The sequence below is a fragment of the Convolutriloba macropyga genome, chromosome 5 (genome assembly GCF_964194025.1).
Source record: "Convolutriloba macropyga chromosome 5, txConMacr16.3, whole genome shotgun sequence".
In the NCBI taxonomy this organism is placed as follows: Eukaryota; Metazoa; Xenacoelomorpha; order Acoela; family Convolutidae; genus Convolutriloba; species Convolutriloba macropyga.
In genome coordinates, this window is record NC_134472.1 from 51,739,218 (window position 1) to 51,764,494 (window position 25,277).

General features: G+C 32.6%; 1 protein-coding gene across 1 annotated transcript; it reads right to left on the minus strand.

Annotated features, from left to right (window-relative positions):
• Positions 1-7,422: 7,422 nt before the first annotated feature.
• Positions 7,423-19,022, minus strand: LOC142340082 (uncharacterized). Its single transcript, XM_075390496.1, has 5 exons — positions 18,729-19,022; positions 14,679-14,860; positions 11,568-11,679; positions 10,888-10,989; positions 7,423-7,790 (listed from the first exon to the last, which is right to left on the minus strand). Exons 2-5 carry the CDS (start codon positions 14,856-14,858, stop codon positions 7,618-7,620), a joined length of 567 nt encoding a protein of 188 aa, XP_075246611.1. The 5' UTR covers positions 14,859-14,860; positions 18,729-19,022; the 3' UTR covers positions 7,423-7,617.
• Positions 19,023-25,277: the final 6,255 nt, after the last annotated feature.

Here is a 25,277-nt window from a genome sequence, read left to right on the forward strand (position 1 = left end):
ACATCTATTCGTTTTTCTTGCTTAGATGTCACAACACTGACGAACACTATTCCATTTGAAAGATTTCTTTATCGTAATGGAGCACAAAATGAAAACTGATATCAATAAACAGTAAAACAGAATAGTCAATTGCAAATAGAATGATCTGAAATTGAAACTCGGCAAATGAAAGAACGCCATTGGATACAGCTTTTTTGCGAAAAGAAACCAAATTACCATTTCGAGAATCGAGCAAGGAAATGGCACTCAAATAGTTTGTCGTAACGCAGCCCTAAAAATGAATCACTCTTTTAATTTATTTCTTAAATTTCGTTTGCTTTAAATTATATACAAGAGGCAAGGAGATAATCAGTTCGTGAGAACGAGATTTTTGTTTAAACTTTATTTTAAAAAAAGAGAATTTATGGTTTGCAGTTTTGGAAAATTTAAAACACATTTATAATTTTTACTGAAAATTAAAAACTTTTTTTTTCATTTCTCTGAATTCTTAATTCTTCCTCGAATCAATCGTTTCCAGTCCTTGAGTATTTCTGTGAAAAAAATGAATTCTCTGTAATCAAACAAGAATCAAACAAACAAAAAAAGTAGTTGCGGACAACCCCAATTGTAGCAGCTACAACACTCAATCAGTAAAGATACACCACAAATACCCAAAAGATGATTTGAGTTTCATTCTCCCTGGTAATCATATAAGGTCACAACATTTTTTTCAGTCAAATTTTCACTTTTTGTATAAAGTTTTGTAGAGAACAAGGAGGATACCAACTATTAGCCCTCGGAAACTAATTCTGTTTTGTACGGAAAATTATCAGAAAATGGGTGAACTCGAACGAGAAACTTTGAAGGAAAATTTGAAAAATTCAGACGGAAAAAACATCGCCTGAGGGCAGATTATTGTTTAAACTTATTTTATTCAAAATTCTCGTTTTGTTTTTGCAAAAATTCTTATCACTTCCTGGGAAAAAGTTTTTGTATTATTTTCAAAGCCCTTGTGTTTTTTAAAAAACCAGTTTCATTAAATGAATATCAACTCATCCACATTCTTTGTTGAAAAAAGATATTTTTCTTATCATTTTTACTTGTATTTTTTTAATGTCAGAACAGATATGTAGAACCAATTACCTCTAGTATTATGGGTTGAAGGTGATTTTGAGATCTGGAGAATTTATGGTTTACAGTTTTGAAAATTTTATAACATTCATAATTTTTACTGAAAAAAACTGATTTTTCAGTTCTCTGAATTCTTAAATTTTTCTTCGGATTGATTGTTTCCAGTCCTTAAGCGTTTCTTTGAAAGAAAAAAGATTTCCCAGTAACCAAACAAGAATCATACAAAAAAAGTAGTTGCAGAAAAACCCAATTGTAGTAGCTACAACACTCAATCAGAAAAAGTACACCACAATCACCAAAACGATGATTTCTTGAATTTCATTCTCCACGGTAATCATACAAGGTCACATATGATTTGTATCAATCAATCAATATTTTGGCTCAATCAGTAGAAAAGTCTTTTTGTCCAGATTCGGTTCAAAACTAAATTTATTGGAGTAAATGATTTTTACTGATTTGAATAAATGCTAGACTAATCGAACTGTTTCGCAGATGATATAGTTTGCTATATTTCGATTTGCAAGAGGACTCACCTGCACTTGCTTTTGATTTTCAGATGTCACAACACTGACTAATTTTTTCCATTTGAAAGATTTCAAGATCGTAGTTAAGCACAATGATAAAACTGATATCTTTAAACAATACAGTGGAATAATCAATTCCAAATAGAATGATCTAATAATGAAACTCGGTTTATGAAGAAATGTTATCAGAGACAGTTGGTTATAAAAACAAGCGAAACAGCCCCTTCGGAAATCAAAAAGGGAAATAGCACTCGAGTAAATTGCGCCCTAAAGATGAGTCAATTTTAGTTGTTTGCTTTAAAATTTTCGCAGAGAGAGACAAGGTGATAGTCATGTCTTAAGAACGTGCTTATTGTTCCAACATTTAAAAAAAATGTGGGAAGAATTATGAGAGTTTTTTTTAGTCAAATACTCAATTTTTGCATAAATTTCGTGGAAAATCAGAAAGACACCAATTATTAGCCCCCGGAAACAAGTTTTGATTGGTACGAAAAATTATCAGAAAATGGGGGAAATGGAATGAAAAATTTTTAAAGGAAAAATTAAAAAATTGTGATGGAAAAAACATCGCCTGGGGGCAGATTATTTTTTAAATTTAAGGTTTAGACAAGAAAAATATATATTTTTTTAGTTAATTTACTTAAGTTAAATAGAAATTTTTAGTAATTTTTACAATTGAAAACCAAAAAGTTTACAATTTGAAAATTTGATCGTAAATTTCCTAAAAAAATTGATTGTTTAAGGTTTTTTTAATAAAAAACTTCTATATGTCTTTTCTTTTCCGCTGGTAAAAAAAACTATTTTATGAATCCTTGAGCACTCAGAATAGCAATTATCAACATTTAAAACTGGAAGCAGAATGCATTATTTTCTCAAAATTTTGGAGTTTTTTCAGCAAAATTTCTTAACACTTCCTCGAAACTAGCCTTTGAAGTATACAAAATCTTGGAGATGTTCAAGAAACCGGTTTCATGAAATGAACATCAACTAATCCTTATTCTTTGTTGAAAAAAAAGGAAATCTTTTCTTATCATTTTTATTTGTATTCTTTACATGTCCGGGCAGATAGTTCGAACTAATTTCTTCTAGTGTTATGAATTGAAGATGAATGTGACATTTGGAGAGAGAGAGCCTATGGGTTGCAGATTTGGCAAACTTAAAACACACATTTTAAATTTTTTTCCCTGATTCCGAAATTATCTTTCGAACTGATAGTTTCCAGTCCTTGAGTTTTACTTTAAAGGAAAATGATTTCCAGTTAATCATACTAATTTCTTACAACAAATAAAAATGTTGGAAACAAATCCAATTGGAGCAGCTACAGCGCTCGATCAATAGAAATTACACCACAGTCACACAAATGATGACAAAATGTGCTACGTTCTTTATTTTGTTTAGATTGCGTTCGATTTTAAAATTATCTGAGTAAACTGTTATTGAGTGATCTGAACTAATGCTGGATGATCGAATTGTTTTGCTGAAAATATAGGTTGATATATTTCGATTTGGCAGAAGATTCACATCCTTTTGTTTTCGTCATTTAGATGTCACAACACTGACGAATTTTATTCCATTTGAAAGATTCCAATATCGAACAGAGCACAAAAATAAAACGCATCTATAAATACAACAAAGAAAAATCGATTGCAAATAGAATGATCTAGAAATGAAACTCGGTAAATGGAAATATGCTATCACGATAGTTGGCTTGCAAAAACAATTCAAATTACCAGTTTGAAAATCAAACAAAGAAAATGGCACTCGAGTACTTCGTGGTAAATCTGCCCCAAAGATTAGTCATTTTTAGTTGTTTGCTTTAATTTCATTAACACAGATAAGGAGATAGTCAGTTCTAAGAACGGTTTTTTTGTTCAAATTTTTTTTAAAATGAGGGATTATATATGCTAGGCTGGCTTTGTTTCCTCAATCAAATATTCTTATTTTGTTTAAGTATCGTAGAAAAAAGACAGACACTATTTTATAGCTCTCGAGACCTCCCTTTTATACCCCTCCATATGAAAAAGGAGAATTCATTTTTGAAAGAATTTGAAAGTCTCCATTCTTTTTCACTTCTCATTAAAGTTTTAAAAATTTCCTAATAAGTTATAAATTGCTAAAAAACAGGGTTTTAAAAATTTTCGAAGCAAAATATTGCTTATTAAATCTAGCTGTTAACAGATCTGCTAAATTCTTTGTTTTAAGAAACGAAGAGGTCAATTAAACTCATGAAAGATCAAAAAATGACAAAATTTTACAAAAAAAAATCGAAAAGTTCCGAGTTTTGGGTCTTTTTTACGGTTAACGATACAATGAAATCGGGAAACCCCAACCAATTACCTTGAAAACTATTGAGGTTATAAATGAACGGTTACGAACATTGAATAAAAAGCACCAGAGACCGAAAAGAAAGCATTTTTTTGTGTTCAGAGCTGTAACTTTGTGTCTTGGCGTGTTGTGCTTGTGCGTGCTTGTGTGATAATATGTATGAGTTTCCGTAACTAAAAGCTGTGTAGTGTGCGTGTAATTCAGAGAGAGCGAAAAAGAAATAATGTGAGAGAAATGGTACTCTTAAATGTTAGACGCAAATAGAGGCAGAGTGCAAAAACTGTCAGAAACGAAAAAAATAATGGAAAAAATTCTACAAATTGTGACTTTGAATATGTATTATACCAATACTGTGTGTTTCTAAATCTTATCGATAGGATAGCACGTGCGCAAGATTTTGGTAATATTTTGTCTCATTATAATCATGAAGATCAAATTGACAAAATATATCGAAATATTCAAAAACTGCGTTTCAGATTTTGGTGTCAATTTCACAATTCAGGATACAATTGCCTCAAACATGTCATAACATGGTTTTCAGAAAAAAAAGGTCGACATAATAGAACTTTGAGTAAAGATCACACGTCAGAAAAAAATTGGAAATTTTTTCATGGGTGGCGACGTACGTATATGAGTTTGTGTGGGTGCACTACGTTTTTGAAATTTGTTTGTTATATGAATGTTGGAGAAAGAGAAAAAAAGCTAGGGATAGAGAAATACTTCCTTCGATTATTAGACACAGACACAGGCAGAGTGCATCAACTGTAAAAAAACAAGAAAATTATTTATTATTTGCTACAAATTGCGGCTTTAAATGTGTACAATACAAAACTGTGCATCAAATCTTGCTGTTAACATGTTTCGAACCTGTTAAAATTTTTTGAAACCTTGCTGTTCATTTATTAAAACTTTTCGAAAACTATAAACAGATCACTTCAGATAAAAGTTTCAAATTTACAAATAACGATAGAATGGCCGCAAGAAGTCAGATTGTCCAGAAAAAAGAGAATTGGGATATAAATAAACGGTGAGGAGCCTTCAGTAACAATCAGAAGATGCTGACATGAAAATTACAGAGTCTTTGTGTCTGTAATGCGCGTGGTTTGTATGTGTAAGAATACGAACGAGAGAGAAAGAGTGAGGGAGAAAGAAGGATAAATCTCAGAGAGTTGGTTTTCCTAAACGTTGGACAAAAATAGAGGCAGAGTTCAAAAACTCTCCGAAATCATGACAAAATTTTAAAAAATTACTTTCTATTTGCTATAGGCTGCTAAAAAAGTAAGACCACTGTTTCTTTAAGTCTCGTTGATGACACCTTTGTCAGATTTTTTAAAAATTATCGTCTCATTATGCTCATGAAAATCCAAAATTAAGAAAAAGCGAGCCGTCTTGTTTCTGTTCTCTGCGATCATCAAAACTGAAGTGTGCAAGAAATAACTCGTATGGATGTGATGATGGAAGCTAGTTGTCATGCTTGCTTTATTTGAAGTAACCACAAAGATTGTCAATTTGTAAAAATTAGCCTATCGTAGAATAGGTGTAAAGATATGTAGACCAAAAGAATGCTTCCTTACAATACTTCAGTGTATATGTTCTAGGTTTCCTTGGAATTTTTTTAATGGGTGGCGACGTACGTATATGAGTTTGTGTGGGTGCACTACGTTTTTGAAATGTGTTTGTTATTTGAATGTTGGAGAAAGAGAAAAAGAGCTAGGGATAGAGAAATACTTCCTTCAACTATTAGACACAGACAGAGGCAGAGTGCATCAACTGTAATAAATCAAGAAAATTATTTGATATTTGCTACAAATTGCGGCTTTAAATGTGTACAATACAAAACTGTGCATCAAATCTTGCTGTTAACATGTTTCGAACCTATCAAAATATTTTGAAATCTTGCTGTTCTTTTGTTTAAACTTTTCAAAAACTATAAACAGATCACTTCAGATAAAATTTTCAAATTTACAATTAACGATAGAATGGCGCAGGAAGTCAGATTGTCCAGAAAAAAGAGAATCGGGATATAAATAAACGGTGAGAAGCCTTCAGTAACAATCAGAAGATGCTGAAATGAAAATTACAGAGTCTTTGTGTCTGTAATGCGCGTGGTATGTATGTGTAAGAATACGATTGAGAAGGAAAGAATGCGGGAGAAAGAAGAATAATTCTCAGAGTTAGTTTCCCTAAACGTTGGACACAAATAGAGGCAGAGTGCAGAAACTCTCCGAAATCATGACAAAATTTTAAAAATTACTTTCTATTTGCTATAGCCTGCTAAAATTGTAAGACCAATACCAAAACTGTTTCTTTAAGTCTCGTTGATGACACCTTTTTCAGATTTTTTAAAAATTATCGTCTCCTTATGCCCATGAAAATCCAAAATTGGGAGAAAAATCACTTCAAACTTCAAAAAGTTACATTTTGAAGTTTAGTGTCAAAATTATAGTTACTAATACAATAGCCTTACCAATACAAAATTCCACGCCTATTTTTGTCACAAAAAAAGAAGATCTAAATGAACAGTGAGGAACCTTGAGTATTGATCAATTTTCAAAAAAAAAAATTTAAATGTTTTTTTTTGTGTTGGATTTTGTATTTATTTGTTTGTGTAATGTGTTGTTTGTGTGTGTGTGTGTGTGTGTGTGTGTGTGTGTGTGTGTGTTTGTGTGTGTGTGTGTGTGTGTGTGTGTGTGTTTGTGTGTGTGTGTATTTGTATGGTTTTTCTGTGTCTTTGTGTTCCAAACTGTACTAAACTTATATTTAAAGAATTTGGAGAGTTTTCAGTTTTGTCTGCCGACTAAAAACGGCATTTTTATGGGTTCAAACAGAACAAGTAATTATCTACAATGCATATAAGTTGCTTTTGGATGCTCTCAACGGTGTCTGTGATAATATAAAAGTTGTTTCGCAACCTTGAGAGGTACGTTTTAACTTTATGTGCTACACACAGCCCCGCGCGAGCCGTCTTGTTTCTTTTCTATGCGTACATCAAAACTGAAGTGTGCAAGAAATAAGTTCGTATGGATGTGCTGATGGAAGCTAGTTGACATGTTTGCGTTTTTTGAAGTAACCACAAAGATTGTCACTTTGTAAAAATTAGCCTACCGTAGAATTGGTGTAAAAATATATAGACCAAAAGAATGCTTCCTTACAATACTTCAGTGTATTTGTTCTAAGTTTCATATGGCTGAATAATGGCGATACAATTGAGGTTAAATGAATTGTCAAATAACTTTCTAGTCCGATTTTCTTCCTAGAAATTCTTGGAATTTTCATGCAATTGAAAACCGCGTCCAAGTGCTCCATGTATGCCTCCTCAATCCTGATTTTGCGAAGAGTGAAAGTTTCCATGTCTTTACATTGTCACTTTCGATAATCTCTTTAAGCTTGGAGTTTTTAGTTTGAACTGGTTTTATTTTTATCCGGTTGCGTTTTTCCTGATTTCGTTGGTTTTAATCAAAAATTGCACTGAACAAATAATTAATTAGTGTCAGTTAGAGATGATTTTTTAATATAAAGATGCATTCCAATATCAGTTTTAAAATCAATTTTTAGACACATTATTTCCACATCTTGCATTCCTTATGAGTTCATCAGTTTTCTCTTTTTGTGATAATAATAATTTTGGGCAATATTTCGGTGTCTCCGAAAAGTTTTTTCACAGAGATCCAACAAGTGCCTCTAGGAGCTCCGCAGAAGTAGAAGCACAGAGAGTCTTTGTAGGTTCCCACTCCTTGTGTTCTTTGACCTTTTTCAGCAACTTGTCCTTGTCGAAGCCCTCCACGTTGTTCTGGATAGCCACCGTGAAGTCACAGTCCTTAGGGCCAAGACCTGAGCAACATAACCGTAAAAATAGACCCCGAAACGGAACTAACGTCATACATTTGGACTTATTTGAAGATATTAGGTAACAATCTTTGACCAATGGCGTTTACAACTTCGTTTGTAAATTTTAATATCTGTCAAAGGTGTCATGGCTTGAAGAGTCCCAATCAGCGCCAAATTGAATCTGAAGATCTAGATCATTTAAAGAATTATTATTGTCATTACTATTATTCGGTTCATTTAGCCTCTCAAAATCAATGTAGTCGTTTATTCATAATTATTAACGTTCTTTTCAGAATATTAAGTTTTAGAAGATTAGTGCATGGTATACTAACTGTAGCTTTTAATTGCTTCAAATTGGACATCTTTGGGGACATTATTGTTCCGACCCCTCTTGAAAGGGGAGGAAATATATACTCAAATGGGTTTTTTTTTGTTCAGACAATTTTTGCCGATCGATATATTCATCGTAGAGAGTTGAGACTGGTATCATTCGAAAGCTCGTCTAGCGCAAAATATGGAATTAAAAAGATTTTTCTTATTTTCGTTGTTTATAGGGAGTTATCGAGGTTTGAACTTCTGAGAAAAGTAGAGTGAATTCCTTTGTTTTTATTCACATTTTCCAGAATTTTTGCCTAAAATGTCGTCAATTTTGCTAAAATTTGTTAAAATGTTAAGGTTTTAAAGATTTTAGTGTTGTTGATTTTATTTTTAAAGACGAAAAAATTGTTCTCGACTATTTTATATATACATTTTTTGTCAAATATTTTGACTAAGTATTACAAATTTCAGCCCTTTTCTTCAAGAACAGCACGAAATAAGCTTCTTTAGTCCACTTTGATTAAATTTTCCGGAAGCACGCCCCAAACACCACTAATACAGTCTTTTTAGGCTTAAAAAGGGGGGTATTCTTACTTCAACTTCCGCTGAGAGTGCTCTGTAAAAAAAACTTTGCCGTTTTATGCTCACTTTACTTGTTGATTATCAAAAATGCAGCATTTGTTTTTAATTTTTAACTAACAAACTATCTGTATCTATAACATTAGAAAATTCAAGTGTTTCTAATGGAAGAACAGCACTGGCAGGTGCAGTTTTGGACCGATCTTGTACTGTTAGAATCCAAAAAGAATTCGGATTGCAAACAGTCCGTCTTTTTTTAAAAAAAAAATTTGATCTTTTTTAAATTAATTAAAGAACAGAACATTTAAAATCAAAGTTCAATAGTTATAGGTCCAATTGGCCTCATAAACAGCTCCAAATTAACGCTTCTAGTGTTTTATTTGAAAGCTTATGGTCGTTTTGACTTTTAAAAATATTTGGTTTTTAAATAAATAATGTTTTCTTGATATTTGCCTCTGTTTTTTTTTCATAATTTGGTCAACTTGAAGCTTAGTGTCGTGTCAGCAAAGAAAAAATGCTTTTTTCTACTGGTTTAGAATTTAATCTCTATTGCGGTTTTACGCCTTAAGTTATGGTTTTCTTGCTTTAATACTACTAGATTTTTTTATTTTAGATATTTGCCCATTTTTTCACGTTTTCTAGTTTTGTCACATTATCACATTTTTGCCAGCTCACATATAACATTATTGGCGTTCAAAATAGAACACGATTGAAAATAAGAAAATCCTGAACGATATAGATAATGGTTCTAACGGCTTCGACATTAGTTTCTTGAAGAATTTAATTGAATTTTTTAATTTTGTCTTTAATTGTCGTTTTTACTTGTCGTTTTAGTCGCATGAAATTTCTTTTATAATGACAGGTTTCATTGCTTCTTCATAGCAAAATATATTAGCAAATATTCTGATATTAGTAGATAGCTGATGGCTTTCATGACTTTGAAAACAATTGTTTTCCAAAATAAAAAAAAGATTTTATATAAAAAAAAAGATTTTCACAATTTTATTCTTTTCATTGTCTATTTGTTATCTAGTCTTGTTAATTAGAGGTTCAATATGTCTTTATTGTTGTCAAGGGAACGTGTCAAAGGGATTGATGTAACAAAATCTAATGTTTTTTTCTAAAAATTAGTTTCGACTTTATTGGCTTCGACACGGATTTTTCACAAAAAAATTAAATTAATTTTTGATTTTGTCATATTTGACGATAATTGCAGGTCTCAAGGGCTTCCCATGGACGAATAAACGAACCTATTTCTTTATTTCGTTTTTAATTGATGGCTTTGATAATTTTGAAAGTTATTTTGTTTCGAAAGAAAAACAAAAGTATTACTTAATTTTGCCTTTTTTTTCCTTTTTTTGTCTACTTGTTACCTACTTTCATTAATGCGAGGTCACTTGCTACATTATCTGTTTTTGAGGAAAACGTAATCGAAATTATTGTGAGGGCCAATATATGGTTTTAGGGCTTGGACAGCGTTTTATGGCAAGTTTTAATTGAATTTTTGTTCGTTGTCTTTTTGTTGTTCTTTTTTAACCGCATAAAAAATTAATTAAGGACAGGTCTTAATGTCTTTCTTTAGAGGCATTGGTAATCGTAAAACTATGGGATACTTGAGTTGATTTCTAATGGTTTTTCTTACTTTGAAATTAATTGTTTTTTTTAAAAAAATTAAGCGAATTTTTTAATTTCACTGTTTTTGTTCTTTATTTGTCTAATTGTTACCAGGCTTTATTACGGACTGGTCCCATATCTTTTCTGGTGAATAACAAGTTATTTTGTTTAGTTTCACTTTTATCTGACGCTATGTTGGCTTTGTTATCAAGTTTTGTTTTTTAAAACGTACAAATTTTGGATGTAATTAATGTTTGTTGTTGTTTTTTTTATTTTGCTGTTCGCCTTAACTCGCTTTCTTAATAATGGCATATCTCATCAATCTAGTGCATCATTGTTTACTCCACTGGGTTATTTGCTTTGGAGGCTATCTTTTCGTTCATACACTATTTTTTGAAAGTTACTTGAATTTTTGGGTTTTTCTATCTGTTCCTCAATTGCTAGATAATTATGTCAAGATTGTGGATGAGCGGGGTCGGAACCTTATGTGTGATCGCACATTACCGAGCCTCCTTGTTTATACTAGGAATTTAGGGAAATAGAGTAAGCTTATCTAAGCATTCTGTCTATGGATTGAGCAGACACTGACCCTTCTCAGTCTTGTATGTGGCAATCCTCTTCTTCACTTCATCTCTCATCTCTTTGTATTTCTTCTCCTTCTGATCATCCAAGCTACCAACCACGGCTAGACCTATAATCATACAACTCAAAACATGCTTTTATGGTGTCATATGGAACTTGGCTTTTGATTATACATTGAAAATGTGCTGTTTAATTGTGAACGAATAAGAACTTACAAGTCTAACAAAATAGATAGTTTTGGCCAGCTTCCTGATAAATGATTAAAAACTCTTGATGCGCGCTCTTTAATAAGCCTTTCTGTAGTAAATTCTCTTCTCCAATTTTGAAAGAAGAATATTTAGAAATGAAGCCAGAGTTGTTGAAAGAGCAGTAGACGATTAAATTTCATTGTAAGCGGTATCGTCTGGCTTCAACGAGAGACCATCTGAGTTTTTGCAATATTTTCAGAGGAGATTTGAGCAATACATTTTTGATACAGAAACCGGATATCCATGCGCTCAAAGTTGTTATTAGATGATTGATCAAATCAAAACTGCCACGAAATTTATTGCTCACAAATGTATACAATTCTTATTTCCACATTAATGGTAATTTTAAAATCTGAAAGGAGCTCGGAGTTTCAGCATCGGTAATATGAGGCGTAGGGTTTTGAATTTGAGTCTGAGTAGAGGAAAATTTTGATTTTACCTTTGACTAATTCCAAATCCATAGTCCTGTGAGTTCCGTCGTCTGCTTGGAAGTCGGGTCCCTTGAGAGAATCTTCGGTCCCATTCAGACAGTATAGATCGATCTCGTATGTCTGAAACGGACACATGTCCTAATTCATTTCATTGGCCGCCGGTATAATTAGGCATGTGCTGGCGGCGCATCATATTTATGTAAAAATTTTGTCAAAATTTTATTCAAAAGTGAAATGCAATGAAAACGTTGGCTATTTCTATAGACGGCTGGAATTGCTGCTGGTGATTCCCTTTCCTGGATATATGTATAATAGGTATGTTTGTTTCATTGCAACCAGAAACGTCTTCTTTAAACTAATGTTGTTTTGTAATTAGATCTCTTTTGTATATTTTTGTCTACCCGGGCCGACCACCCAGAGCATTGCAGTACTGAACCATTTTAAATCCAGGGACTGTATATAGACCTTTTATACTTGTACAGATTCTGATCATGTCACAATCTACACCGATCAGTGTCTTTTTTAAGGTAAAACTGAACCTCTGATTTTATTCTGGTTTTGATCTGTTCATAACTATTATCATATAATTATCAACCTAATTAACATTTTTGAATAACTCTTGTCGGACTAAAACTATTCTGTTTGTAACCCGTTTCAGCTCTCATTGTCAGCCTAAAATACACTGTTTTTTTTACCTGTTTCGGCGCTGATTGTACCATAGATATATTTACACCATAGATATATTTACACCATACTACATCACACCACAGGCATATTCAAACCATACTGCATCACAACACAGGCATATTCACACCATTCTACATCACACCACAGCCATACTCACACCAACCTACATCACACCACAGGCATATTCAAACCATACTACATCACACCACAGGAATATTGACACCATACCACGTGACACCACAGGCGTATTCACACCATACTACATCATACCATTTTAAAAGCTTTTCTGACATGTTCAGACAGTTTCATCATTTTCGAAAAATTCACTGTACTGTTTTTACTATGAAATTACTCTGAACAGTGTGAATAGTTGTTCTGGATTTTTTTTCTGGAAATACTGACCTATTTTTAAATAAGCTGTTTCAGTACTGGTTTTACAAGTTAAAGTGGAAAAACGCAGTCTCAGTACTGAAACACTCTGGGTGCTAAGCCCTGGAAAAACTTTAGTTTCCGTCACTGAGTGATCCTCAGTTGCGTCGCTCAGTGCGCTCAACATATTTCTATTCTCAACACGCATCATATATTTTTGATATATTGTTTTTTTGTCCGATCATGGATATCCGTAATATTCTGAGCGATTAGGTTTTCCTAATGGACGAGCAAGAAGAGCAAGGCCAGATTCAGTCTAATTGTTGTTTTCTACAGTAAAAAATTGGACTGTAATAAGTCGCTGTTTTAATTTTTTTGCGTAATTTTTATGTTAATTGCAGAACAGAGCAATTGAAATCAAGTCTTACTAATGACAGGCATCCTAATCAATTTCACAGAAACCTATCTATTTTTTGGTCGAAAACCCATGGTCTTTTTGGTTTCGAAAAATGAAAATGGTTGTTCAAATTAAGTAACGGATTTTTGCGTGTTGCCACTTTTTTGGCCAAGTTGCGCCTCATCGCCAGCGAAAAAAGATTGCATCGTCTTTCTAATGGAATAAATATTATTAGTTGTTGCGGTTTTTTCATTTTAAGTATTGGTTTTTCGGCTTTCATGCTTCAAAAAAATGGAAGTATCAGTTTTTTAAGGAATAGATTGTGGTTTTAACGGATTTGACACCATCTTATAGCAGAACACCGTTTTCTCCCAAAAATTATTTGACTTTTTGTTTTTCGTCTGAATTTGTTTCTTTTGCAGACGTGCCACCAATTTTAAATAATGACGATTTTCAATTGGTTTTAGGGAGAAATAAATGACGCTTTTGAAAGATATCAATGGATAGCTAAGGTTTTTATGACTGTTATTAATTGTTTTCAGAAAAATAAACTGTGTTTTTTTTTACTTTTGCCTTTTGTTTTTTTAATGTTCACTTGTTAGCTAGTCTTATCATTCAGAGGTCAGTATTGCATTATTGCTGTTCAAGGAAGGCGCAATTGACCATGTTTTAATTTTTTAGGTATAGATTATGCTTTTAACGGCATCGACACCGTTTTTTTGGCAGAATTTAATCGAAATTTTGTATTCTTTGTTTGTTTTGTAGAAGTACGACAGATTTTTGGCTAATGACAGGTCTTGTCAATGTCTTTTTATGGTGATTTGAATGAACATAATCTCGTTAAATATATCCGTTGTTTTCCAATGGTTTTCATTATTTGAAATCATTTTTCTAAAAATTAACTTTGCCAATTTTGCTTTCTTATCCACTTGGTACCGAGTCGTACTAAAAGCAGGTCCCTTGTTTTCTCTAAGGAATTACAAAAAATAACGTGTTTTTTTATGTTTTATTTGACGCTATTTTGTCTTCGTTACTATGTATTTATTTTTAAAAAAATGGGTTTTGGATGTAAATAATGTTTGTTGTTATTTGATTTTGTTGTTTGTCTTGTCTCATAGTCTTATTAATGGCAGGTCTCATCGTCCATCCAATGTCGCATTATTTACTTTACTAAGTACGTCATTTTTTTAAACAATATTTGAATTTTTGAAAGTTTTCTCTGTGTTGCTGATTTGGTAGACAATTAATCCAAAAATGTGGATGAACGGGGTCGGAACATTATGTGCGAACGCACATTACCGAGCCTCCTTGTTATTGCTAAATTTTTGTCAACTCTGAAATTACATACAAAATGTTTTGGTAAGTAGTTAGGTACATTAGATTCTCCATTGTCGAGGAATACACTGCCCTAAGTTGATCTTATAACTCAATTTGTTTGACTGTTAAAGATCGATTTCAAAATATGTTTTATAATTTATGGTTTTATACTGCGATACAACCATGAATAACAAGCTTATACCTTGGTCTGAATTGTAAATTCTGCCCCACCCCTTTATCACTCCATGCACACAAATCCGATGTCTTTTTGATAATCCTATCAGAAGTAATTTTGGATGAGAACATCGACCTGGTATATACTTTGCTCATTGTTAAAATGATGCCTTACTGTTCCCGCCTTGGTGACGTCAAACTGGAAGTGTGACCTTGAGTGGGTGGATGACCTCCACTTGCAGCTCTTGGCTGTGTTGGAGAAGCACTCCTTCATGAATACCTGCATGAGTTTCTTGCTCTCATCAACGTTGTCGTTAGTCAGGAATACCACGAAGTACTGTGCCTTGGTTGCCATGTCTAAATATAGCAGACAGTTATTGTGAACAGAAATCCGTTGCTTGTTTTGAAGAGAATTGAGACGGTCCCGCGAGGCACCAGTCAGCGATCGATTTTACCAGAAAGGTTTCTCTTTTTTTTTCAGTTCGACGGCCATGATCGCAGCTCTACGGATATTGGGTAAAAACGCTGCTTTACTTAGCCAAAAAACGCGAAAGTAAAGTGGTTCATAGATCGTCGCCAAAGTCTGATGAAAAATTGGAAAGGAAAGGTTATGAATTAGATCAAATGAAAGGCATGCTTTCGGTATATGCATAAGAAAAGTTTAAGAAACGGAAATCCTTTCACATACTCATCATTAGACACAGGTGCTAACTGGGAGAAAAAAATGTCAACTTAGAATGACGAATGAGCAAGCTTATGTAATATATTGAGCAGAAACCTCATTCGGCTTTCAGTTCCACTCGCAAAATATCTGGTCACCTTTCTCGCTATACAGATTATCTTTGGCAAAATATCTGCTCACCTTTCTCACTATACAGATTATCTTTGGCAAAGACCGTTCCACAACAAAATAATGTAAATAATAACTGCTAGTCTTAGAAGTCCGCTTAGCTGCAGTGCATAATATTAATAAGCACACCTGTAGAGCTTAGTTTGTGTACAGCAAATGCGAAAAAGTTTAATTAGTATCAACTTATCAACAGATCTAATTTTTGAGCTCTGTTTTGCTTTAAGCTCTTAATTCCGATTGATTGAATACGGTACTCAGTAATGGTTGTGTCCAAATTGACGATGCATTTTGTGAGACTGATCAATTGTTAGCGCATTATTTGCTGATAAATAATGAAATTTTTCAGGATTTGAGTCACCAGTCAATTTGTGACAAAATATCTTTTCACTACGTGGTCTAATTCGTTTGAAATTATTTGTAAAAGGGGCTTGAAGTTTAGGTATAAGTACTCTCAAACGTCTGGGGGGTTTAAGCAGTTACCGCTGCATTCCAACTAGTTTTTGTTGTCTTGCAAGCTCACTGTACAATAAAACTTCACCAATAGTCCTTAAAGTCTTGAAAACAAGTGCATACGCCTCACTATTTTCCCATTGTTTTTTCTCTATAGCCAAGTTAACGCCAAACAGGTAAAGTTTCTATTTGTTGTTATAGCAAGATTTTATAGCATTACGACGCAGAGGTATACCCAAATCGTCACGGGCAGATATGCCCGATGTGTGTATCTCGTGTTCGTGTTTACTATGTTAATACATTGCAAATGGAACAATATTGCGGAAAATAGCTACTTTAGCAGAAACCGGCAAAATGGAAGGGAAATTATCAACCCGTGTTCGCAAAAGTGCCCTAATCCTAGCCGTGAAATACAAGCACAAATTTTATAAACTATTTTTCCAAGGCTTGTATCACGCATATGCTCCATTCATGTATCGATTTTTCGCACGCAATGTAGCTCGATTTCGCATATAATCCAGAATTAAGCCTAACTTAAATACTACTTAATTAATTAAGCCTAACTCATTACTACTAGTAGTACTTTATTACTACTTTACTACTACTTATAGTACTTTATTACTACTTATTACTACTTATTAGTACTATTTATTACTACTTATTTATATCGGCCAGTCCCACATTGATATACAAAGCCTTTGATGTGCGAGCGATTTTTCGGAAAAAACAGTTTTGTAGTTGCATGTATTTAAAGCACTTTAAAGCTTTGAAAGCTTCAATTAAATCTTTATTAAAGTGCTTATTGCATGCTCAAAATGCGCGCGAATAATAGATACCTAAATTGAGCGGAAACGTGCTACAAGACGTTTAACCTAATTTTCGTTCCGAATGTTCTTTTATACACAAAATTGACGAACCCCATTTGCGAAAAGATACAAAGGATATCTCCTAATTTTGTTCATTGTATGCATCTAATTTTCGAGCCAATTTTATTAAGGCGGAAATTTTGGGGCATAACTCTGCGTCGTAATGAGGCACGTACTGCTTTTGAATATACTCTTAATCCTCATGCACAAAGTGTTATTGAAAAAAACGAACCCGTTTTTGAACTCTTCAAACTGAGCGAACTTATTGATGGCTGCAGTTGTCATTCCAGATGTTTTGCAAGTGAATTATTTTTCTTAGCTCTGCATGATACTTGAATGAAGTTAGGGCTTCCATTACAAAAAACCCTAGAAACAGCAGATCGTTTTGTTACAAAAATCTGAGATCTTTTATAGAAGTTTTCGAGTTAAAGGGCAAAATTTGTCGGATTAGGACCTCCGTACATTTTTTTTAAAAAAACTTTCATTTTATAAATGTTGAGCTCGTTTACCTTTCCCCCAGTTTGCCGATCGTACTTTCCTGGAACAAGCTATTGAAAAATGAAAATTTTAATCGTCTTAATCGACGTATCCTTGTTTTTTCTCAATAAACCAATATAATGAGTTCAAAAACAATATTTATCAGCAATATTTTCAAATTTTTTTACACTCCACGAAAAGTTCAAATGAGAGATTGTGGAAATGTTGGAGAAGATATGGGTTTAAGATAAAATATCAAAACAAATTGAATTTTCAAATTTCCAGATCTGTACGGTTAAATATCTAAAGCATTTGAACTTTTTTTTCAAAAAAAAATTCATTAGAGAAAACACAAGAAAGAGAGGTTCCTACAAAAATCCTTAAAACAGAGAGATTGCAATTAACCAGTGGGTAAATGGCAATATTGAACAGTCTCTTCAAATGTGATCAAATTATATTATAAATATATTATGTTTTATGTTATAATATGTATGACAACTTCTCATAAATATGTGTCAACGGGACTTGAATTAGTCCAGCCGAATAATTTGAAGAAACCAAACAGCATAATAGCCGAAATAACAATGATTGGTGTGTAACAATGATATTTGTGTGTTTCTGTTGACTCTTTACTAAATATATTTATATATATATATATATATATATATATATATATATATATATATATGATTTTGTGTGTACTTGTTTGCATTATCTTTTCACCAGTTCAACCTTCACCGATTGCCTGAAACATAATACTACAGGTTTTCACTTTTTGTTTCGTAAATCGTTATTACCCGCCTAACGTAATTGATGAAATTGAATTTTCGTGAGCTAAACTAATCTTGCTTTTTTCGAACCAAGTGGCTATTTACTGACGGTAAACATGAGCAGTTATATCGAGCCTAGTATTAATTAAAGTTGTCATTATGTTCTAATTTACTCAACTCCAGGGAAAAATAAAATACCTAAAATAAAATAATATTTTTTGATCCTGTAAATGAAGTGCTACAGCTCTTTTTTTCTGAGGTCCAATTAATACCTAAAATCTCAATGTACTCAAAATACATTTCAAAATTCAAGGTCTCATTATATCGTTGAAATCTGTGTTAGGCATGATTTGTATCCTTCTTTCTCATTAAACCATTATAATGAGTTCAAAAACAATATCTATCAGCACTAATTTCAAAAAACCTTTGGTTTAATGCCCCGTGAAAAGCTCAAAATATTTTAAAATTCAAGGCTTCATTATCTCGTTGATATCTGTGTTTAGGCATGATTTGTATCCTTTTTTCTCATTAAACCAATATAATGAGTTCAAAGTTAATATCTATCAGCGATAATTTCAAAACCCTTGGTTTAATGCCCCGTAAAAAGCTCCGAAGAGAAATTGTGGAAATTTGGGGAAAGCTACAGGGTTAAGATAAAAAACCAAATTATCTCGAATTTTCAAATTCCCACATCAGAACGATTATTTACCTGCGGCATTTGAGTTTTTTTTTCAAGAAACTCATATTCTCACAAGGTAAAAACTCAGAAGGTAAAACGTTTTGTCTATTTGAAAAACATGAAAAAGACCTACCTCAGATTCTATTTGAAGTATATAGGTAGGTAGATAGCCGCCTTCTAACAGGTTTTGCAAAGCTGTGCAGAACAGATAAAACTGTTTATAAGTGTACAAGCAACACGACCTAGTGAATTATAAACTCAGGTTTGAGAAATGAGGGAAGAAACCCTCAAGGCACTTATTAACTACAATCTTTACCGCAGCGACTTTGCAACTTCGTTGAGTTAAAACGATTTCAGGAACGCTCTGTCTTACGTATTTTGCAGTGAAATCTGAGCATTCAGAAAAAGAACGGCTAAAACTGGCCCAACAACACTCTTCAAGTTGCTCTGGCTACCCAACAAGTTAATAAAGAACGCTTAAGTTGCCAACAAAATTTACCATTTAGGCTGCTATGTATTAGTTTTGTGTATAGTAAACAACAACTCTTTGGGTGTCCAGCGTGTGGAAACTTCCTTTGATTTCCTAAGGCGTACTTGAACCAAAACAAATATTCCCGGAAAAGAGCGGAGATTAAACTCCCTGATTCAAATGCGGCCATAAAAGTGAATTCGAAAACCAAACCAGAAGTCGCGAAGCGAAAGTTCGTTATCGCGATCGTAAGTTTTCGGTTCAAAGCCTTACAAGTTGAATATATGCTGAGTTAAATGAAAATTTTTCTCTAAACCTTTACATAGGCACAATGTTGAAAGCTAAGCTCTTAATTCTTAAGATAAACTCTTTGTTCAATTCTCCTCAAATTGGTCAGAGCAGGAGCTTCCTACTTTTTAGCCAGAACCACCTAGTCGAGCGTGTTAAGACAACCCACAATTTTGGAAATGCACTTTTTGGCCATAAATTTCCGGTGTCATTTGAACTATTTACATATACCAGCGTGCCATTTTCGCTAATCGAAGTTAAGTTGGGCTCTTATCAGCTGATTTATATAACCCTTTATTTGTAAAAGCTATAAAGACCAGAGCCGTGTCGCGACATAAAATTTGCATACAATATAAATCAAGTCTTTTCTTTTTCGTGGCAGTTTAAGAGTCCGCAGTAATTTTGCATTTCAGACCTACAAAAGAAGATAAGTTGTTTTACTCAAGAATGAGGAATGAAAGTGGGGGCCATTTCCCCAAATGTGAACATGAAACGAATTCGGCAAGTAGATACTTGAAGTGTTTGCGTCACAGGAAAATGGCGCCAGTTTTTAAATGCGCCCTCATAAAGTATAAGTTGTAAGGGCCCTCGACATGATTCCTGGACCTTAAAAATTTCCAAAGAAAGAAGTAAAACCACGAAAAATACCAGAGCAACGGATTAAAAACACTGATTAAAATAAAAACTAACGTTTCTTTCTTAATTGCAAAAGAGAAATATTGTAAAAAAAATGGAAAAACCAATCTGAAAAAGAGTTTAATAAATTTAAAAAAAACTATAGTGCAAGGTTCAGGTCCCTGTTTCGATTGAATTGATACGACACGGATTGACCCCCAAAGTCAGAAAATTATAAAACTACCTATTTAAGCGCCTATTATGGCGTCTATGAAAGTTTGTGGATCATAAAATGAAAATTGGAGTGTTAGTATGTACTTATACAAAAGCAAAAACAACGAAAAAAAGGTTGTTGCAAAAATTAGCGTGAAAATTAATCGTAAAGTCTTTTTTAATGATCCGGTACTTACAGGAAATTTGTAGTCATAAAACATTTTACAAACGTTTTTTCCAACTAAAAACAGAGAGGAGAAAAGTTCTCAGTTCATCTGCAAATCCTTTATTCTACCGTCAATCCAAACCTCAGGCTAAAAAATTCGCATGAATCTTAGGAAAAATCCACCTTAAATCCGTCTTTGGAAAAATCTTAAAACCTCATGAATCAGGATGTATTTATACTGGTCAACCATGAGATCTGTTAAAAAACTTGTACATCAAAAGCTAGCCAAGTCAGGTAAAACTACTTTGCCGTTAAAACGAGATGCTTGCTGTTAAATCCACATCTAAATCAAAAATTTCACTGTTAAATGCACCGTCAAGTCGAATTGTCCATTTTTAATTTTACTAATAGTTTTCGTTTTTCCATCGTTATTCTACTGTTTCTACGCTTAAAAATCGGAGAAGAAGTGGTAAAAAATCTAACATGTGCACTCTAATCTTTTCACCAATTTTTAGCAGTGGGCGCCTCAATCCGGGTTCCAGTTAATTTTTGGTTAATGGCTTTTAAATTTAACTCTCATCCCAACGGTGAACAAAAATATAAACAAAACATCTGCACAAAACTGTGTCTAGTACATATATATATATATATATATATATATGTGTGTGTGTGTGTGTGTGTGTTTGTGTGTGTGTGTGCATGTACATATATATATATATATATATATAAATTTGTTTATATATATATATATATATATATATATATATATATTTATATAACTATATATATATATATATATATATATATATATATATATATATATGTGTGTGTGTACAGATTTTTTAATATCAGCCCTTGTGAAAAATTTTGACATGTGAAAAAACAAAAAATATTATTTTTTTTAAATATTAAGTTAACTAATCTGAGATCCCATATAATGTATTAAACTGAGTATAATGGATGCAAATGCGTCTGAACTGTCCAAATCAGTTTTCTAGTAACAACTAAGAATTAAATTGAAATGTTAGGTGACGTAGTCAGGTATTTAAGACGCCCATAATTTTTTTTGACATTTCAGAGTCTTCCAGCACCAATGAAAAACTATAAACCTAACGAATCAATGTTCAAAAGTGCCTTACGAGACCCACAACACACACTCTAGAAAAATCATATGACTTTGTTATTTTGATCACGTATTATGTTTTTCCTAACTTAAGGTATTTCAAAAATGTACAGATAATTGTTAGTCTGAAAACCACTCTTTGGAAGTGATATAAGAGCTTTTTGTTGTAGAACAGAAAGTTGAGGTAAATCTTAAATCTAATTTTTGACTGGCTTATTTTCTAGAGTTTCCAGTTCACGATACCCGTGAGCAACATAGATTAGCATAGTCCGTGGTCTCAAAAAACGTTAATTTCATCTCTTAGGTTTCGTAATTGATAACTGCATGCCTCAAATATTTTACGAAATCCAGAAAGATCTTCGTGCTTTTTGTATCTTCCCTTCATGCTTGTCTTGGTCATACTGTTCTACTTCCAAATTATTCTGTGGTCAAATTCCACGCTTCGCAAAACTGCATTGGCAATGTTGCTCAAAAATTAATTCTTGTGCACTAAATTCAACAAAACAATACCTTTCTCACGCAAAGCAATCAAAACATCAACCCTCGTATCTTTTTGTTATCGAAATATTATCCTTTTTAAAGAAAAGTGTGGTGTTTTTGGTCTTTCTCAATAAATGTTGCAAACGTTTGTCCACAGCTTAGAAAATTATCCTTGTTCGAAAAAGAAATTTTCTGCTTTACTCTATATGAAATTTTTTGGATCTTAAATGAAAGTCTCAAGTTGTAATCCTCAAGTTGCACTGTTTCTATGTCAACAGTTCCGCGTTATTTCTCATTTTATATGAAATATCAATCCAATACACTCCATTTCTTAACTGATTTGGAATTTTGAAAAGTTTTAATTTCCGAACTTTGTCTTGAAAGTTACTTTAGTTTCTTTATGCAAATGTTTTGACTGAAACAATTTGTAATGGGTATTTTTTTGTGAGAATCATCTTTTTCTCACATGTCATTAAATAGGTGTGAACCACCAACCTATCCCACTTGTTTTGTTTACAATTGAAAGTGAAATCCATTTATTCAGGGAAAAAAGAAATCAAAAGAATTTGATTTGTAAAAACACAGCTCTCAGTTCTTTTATCTATGAAATCTAAAGTTTTTGACTTTTTCGACACAGTTTGCTGCGGTGACCTACATTTTCATCATAAACGACAGAAAATAGTTTGCCCTCGTTTGGGATCTCAAATGACTTTATGAATTTATAGCATATGGAAAAAACACCCATATTTTTTATAGTCGGATTTCCGCGCTGGGTTTTTTAACAATCAGAAAACGAATTCAGTGTTTGCACGCACCGTTAGAACTCATTATGATTTGTGTTGTGTTCTAGTTAAAAATATTTAAAGCAAAACTGCAGCTAAAAAAATTGTGGCGAGGCAGAGTCAGTTCACTGTTTTTGCGCTGCGAATGTTAGTTTTGATTTTTACGTGGGTCTGCATTGCAAAGCCAAAACAATCAACTAAAATACAATGTCGGCAACTGTAAATCTCAGAAGTTTGGTGAAATTCTGTTTGAATAGTTTTTTTTCTCTATTAGAAGACATTTGCTTTGTTACAAAATCCAGTTTTCTAGTTTCACAATACCGGTGACTAACATAGATTAACAACATCGATTTTCTCAAAAAAAAATAGTTTCCTCTCATAGGTTTCACAATTAAAAACTGAGCAACACAATCACCGTGCGAAAACCAAAGTGTTTTTGGGCTTTTAAAATCTTCCTTTCATGTTTATCGCAATGAGACTCCTCTATGGTCCAATGAATCTGTGTTCAGATCGATTTATCATTTCAAACTGTGCAAAACTGAGTCGAAAATTTTGCGCAAAACTAAAACCTTCTGCACTAAATTTAAACGAACAATACCTTTTCTACATAATTAGGACTTGTAGTTTTCATTTATCAAAATGTTATCAAAATCGGAAAAAAATCAAAGTATTTTGAAATCTCATCTCATTTTATTTGTAGTGTTATAACAATATCAATATCATTTTTTATGTTCGCATTAACTTTTTCAGCTGGTTTTGTTTAAACTGCTTCTCAAAAATTTTGCAGTTAAAATAGCATGTACAGTTTTCCCCCAATTTTTTGTTTTGCTTTATGCAAAAAATAGAATGTTTTTTGTCGCCTACAATTATCAATTGAAGGCCATCGATATTTTTTTTTTACGTGTTAGAGGTTCTCTTCCACATATGCAATATATTGTTGAAAATCATTTTTTAAAAGGAAAAGTATGGTGTTGACTGATCCTTCACTATAATTTTTGAACACATTTATTCACAATTTACCAAACCATGAGGGTTTGACAAAATCTTTGCCTGTTTTTCACTATAAAACGTTTGTTTTGAATCGTCATTGAAATTTGTTTAATTTATATGTTTAAACATTCTCATAATTAAAATTTTGAAAATATAATCTTCAAGTTGGATGTTATTTCCGGATTTAAATGAAATATCAATTCACTACAATCAATTTCTATACCGATTTGGATTTTTTGGAAAAATTTTTATTTCCAAACCTTGTCTTCAAAGTTACTTCAGTTTTTTTATGCAATGTTTAGACTGAAACATTTTGAAATAGGTAGTTTTTGCGGTAGTATTTACTCAGATGTGTTGTGTTTTGCAGGTGTGAACCATCCGCCTATTGCACCTGTTTCATTTGCACTTAAAATCAAAATCAAATTGTTCGGAGAAAAATCAAACAAAATATTGATTTGTAAAAGCACAGATCTCAGTTCTTTTATCAATGGAATATATTTCTTTTTATTTTTGTTGTCTTTAGCTGATTTGGTGACCTACATTTCAACCATAATGGATAGAAAACAATTGGTCCTCATTTGGGAACTCAATTGATTTCTTGAACCAATACAATGTGGTGGCAATTCTCAATTTTGTTTTGTCTGAAGTTTGTGCTCAATTTTTAACAATAAGAAAACATTTCAATGTATGCAACCGCTTATAGAACTCATTATGATTTTTATTACGTTCTAGTTAAATGGATTCAAAGCAAAATTCTAACTAAAAAAATTGTTGTGAAGTAGTTTCAGTTAACTGTTTTTCCGCTGCGAATGTTACATTTTAAAGCGGATTTGCATTGCGAATGTAATGCAATCAACTGAAACAATTTTTTTCTATTAAATGACGTTTTATTGTCTGACAGAATCCGGTTTTCTAGTTTCCCGATACCGGTGAGCAATATAAATATAGATTAGCATCAGCAATTTTCTCAAAACAAATGGTTTTGTTTCCTAGGTTTCATAATAGTTAACTGCACGGCACAAACAACCAGCGAAAACCCAAAACTTTTTGGTCATTTTAAATCTTCCTATCATGCTTATTGTGATGAGATGGTTTTAAGTTTCAATAAACTTCTGATGAGATCAGTTTATGATTTCCAAATTTCCTAAGCTGCGTGTAAATTTTTGAGCAAATCTTTTTCGTGTGCAGCCTTTTTAACTAAGAAATAACTTTTCCGCACAAAACAACTAAAAAATCAAAAAATCGAGCAATACTTGTTTTATTTGTGCGCATAATCAAAATAATTGCTTTCAAGGAAATAAACAAAGCACAATAATAATATGTAAGAGCACATTTACCAGTTCGTTTATCATTCCAATATAAAAGTTTTAATTTTGAGTCGTGACTTACAATTTGACGGTAAATAATGGAAAATGGTTTGTCCTAATCTGGGAACCGCGCTGAATGCATTTAAAAATTGACAAAACAAAGCAAATCACAGTTTTGGTTAGTCCCACTTTTGTGCTTGGTGTTTTAACAATAAAAAAATAATTTCGGAATTTTTACCTGAGCTTAAA

Bases quoted from the DNA above. Each gene is read 5' to 3' on its own strand.
- LOC142340082 (XM_075390496.1), bottom strand. From the start codon at position 14,858: ATGGCAACCAAGGCACAGTACTTCGTGGTATTCCTGACTAACGACAAC. The intron at 11,680-14,678 runs GTAAGGCATCAT...TGTCCGTTTCAG, and splicing joins ACGTCACCAAGGCGGGAACA to ACATACGAGATCGATCTATA. The intron at 7,791-10,887 runs GTCAGTGTCTGC...TATGTTGCTCAG, and splicing joins CACATACAAGACTGAGAAGG to GTCTTGGCCCTAAGGACTGT.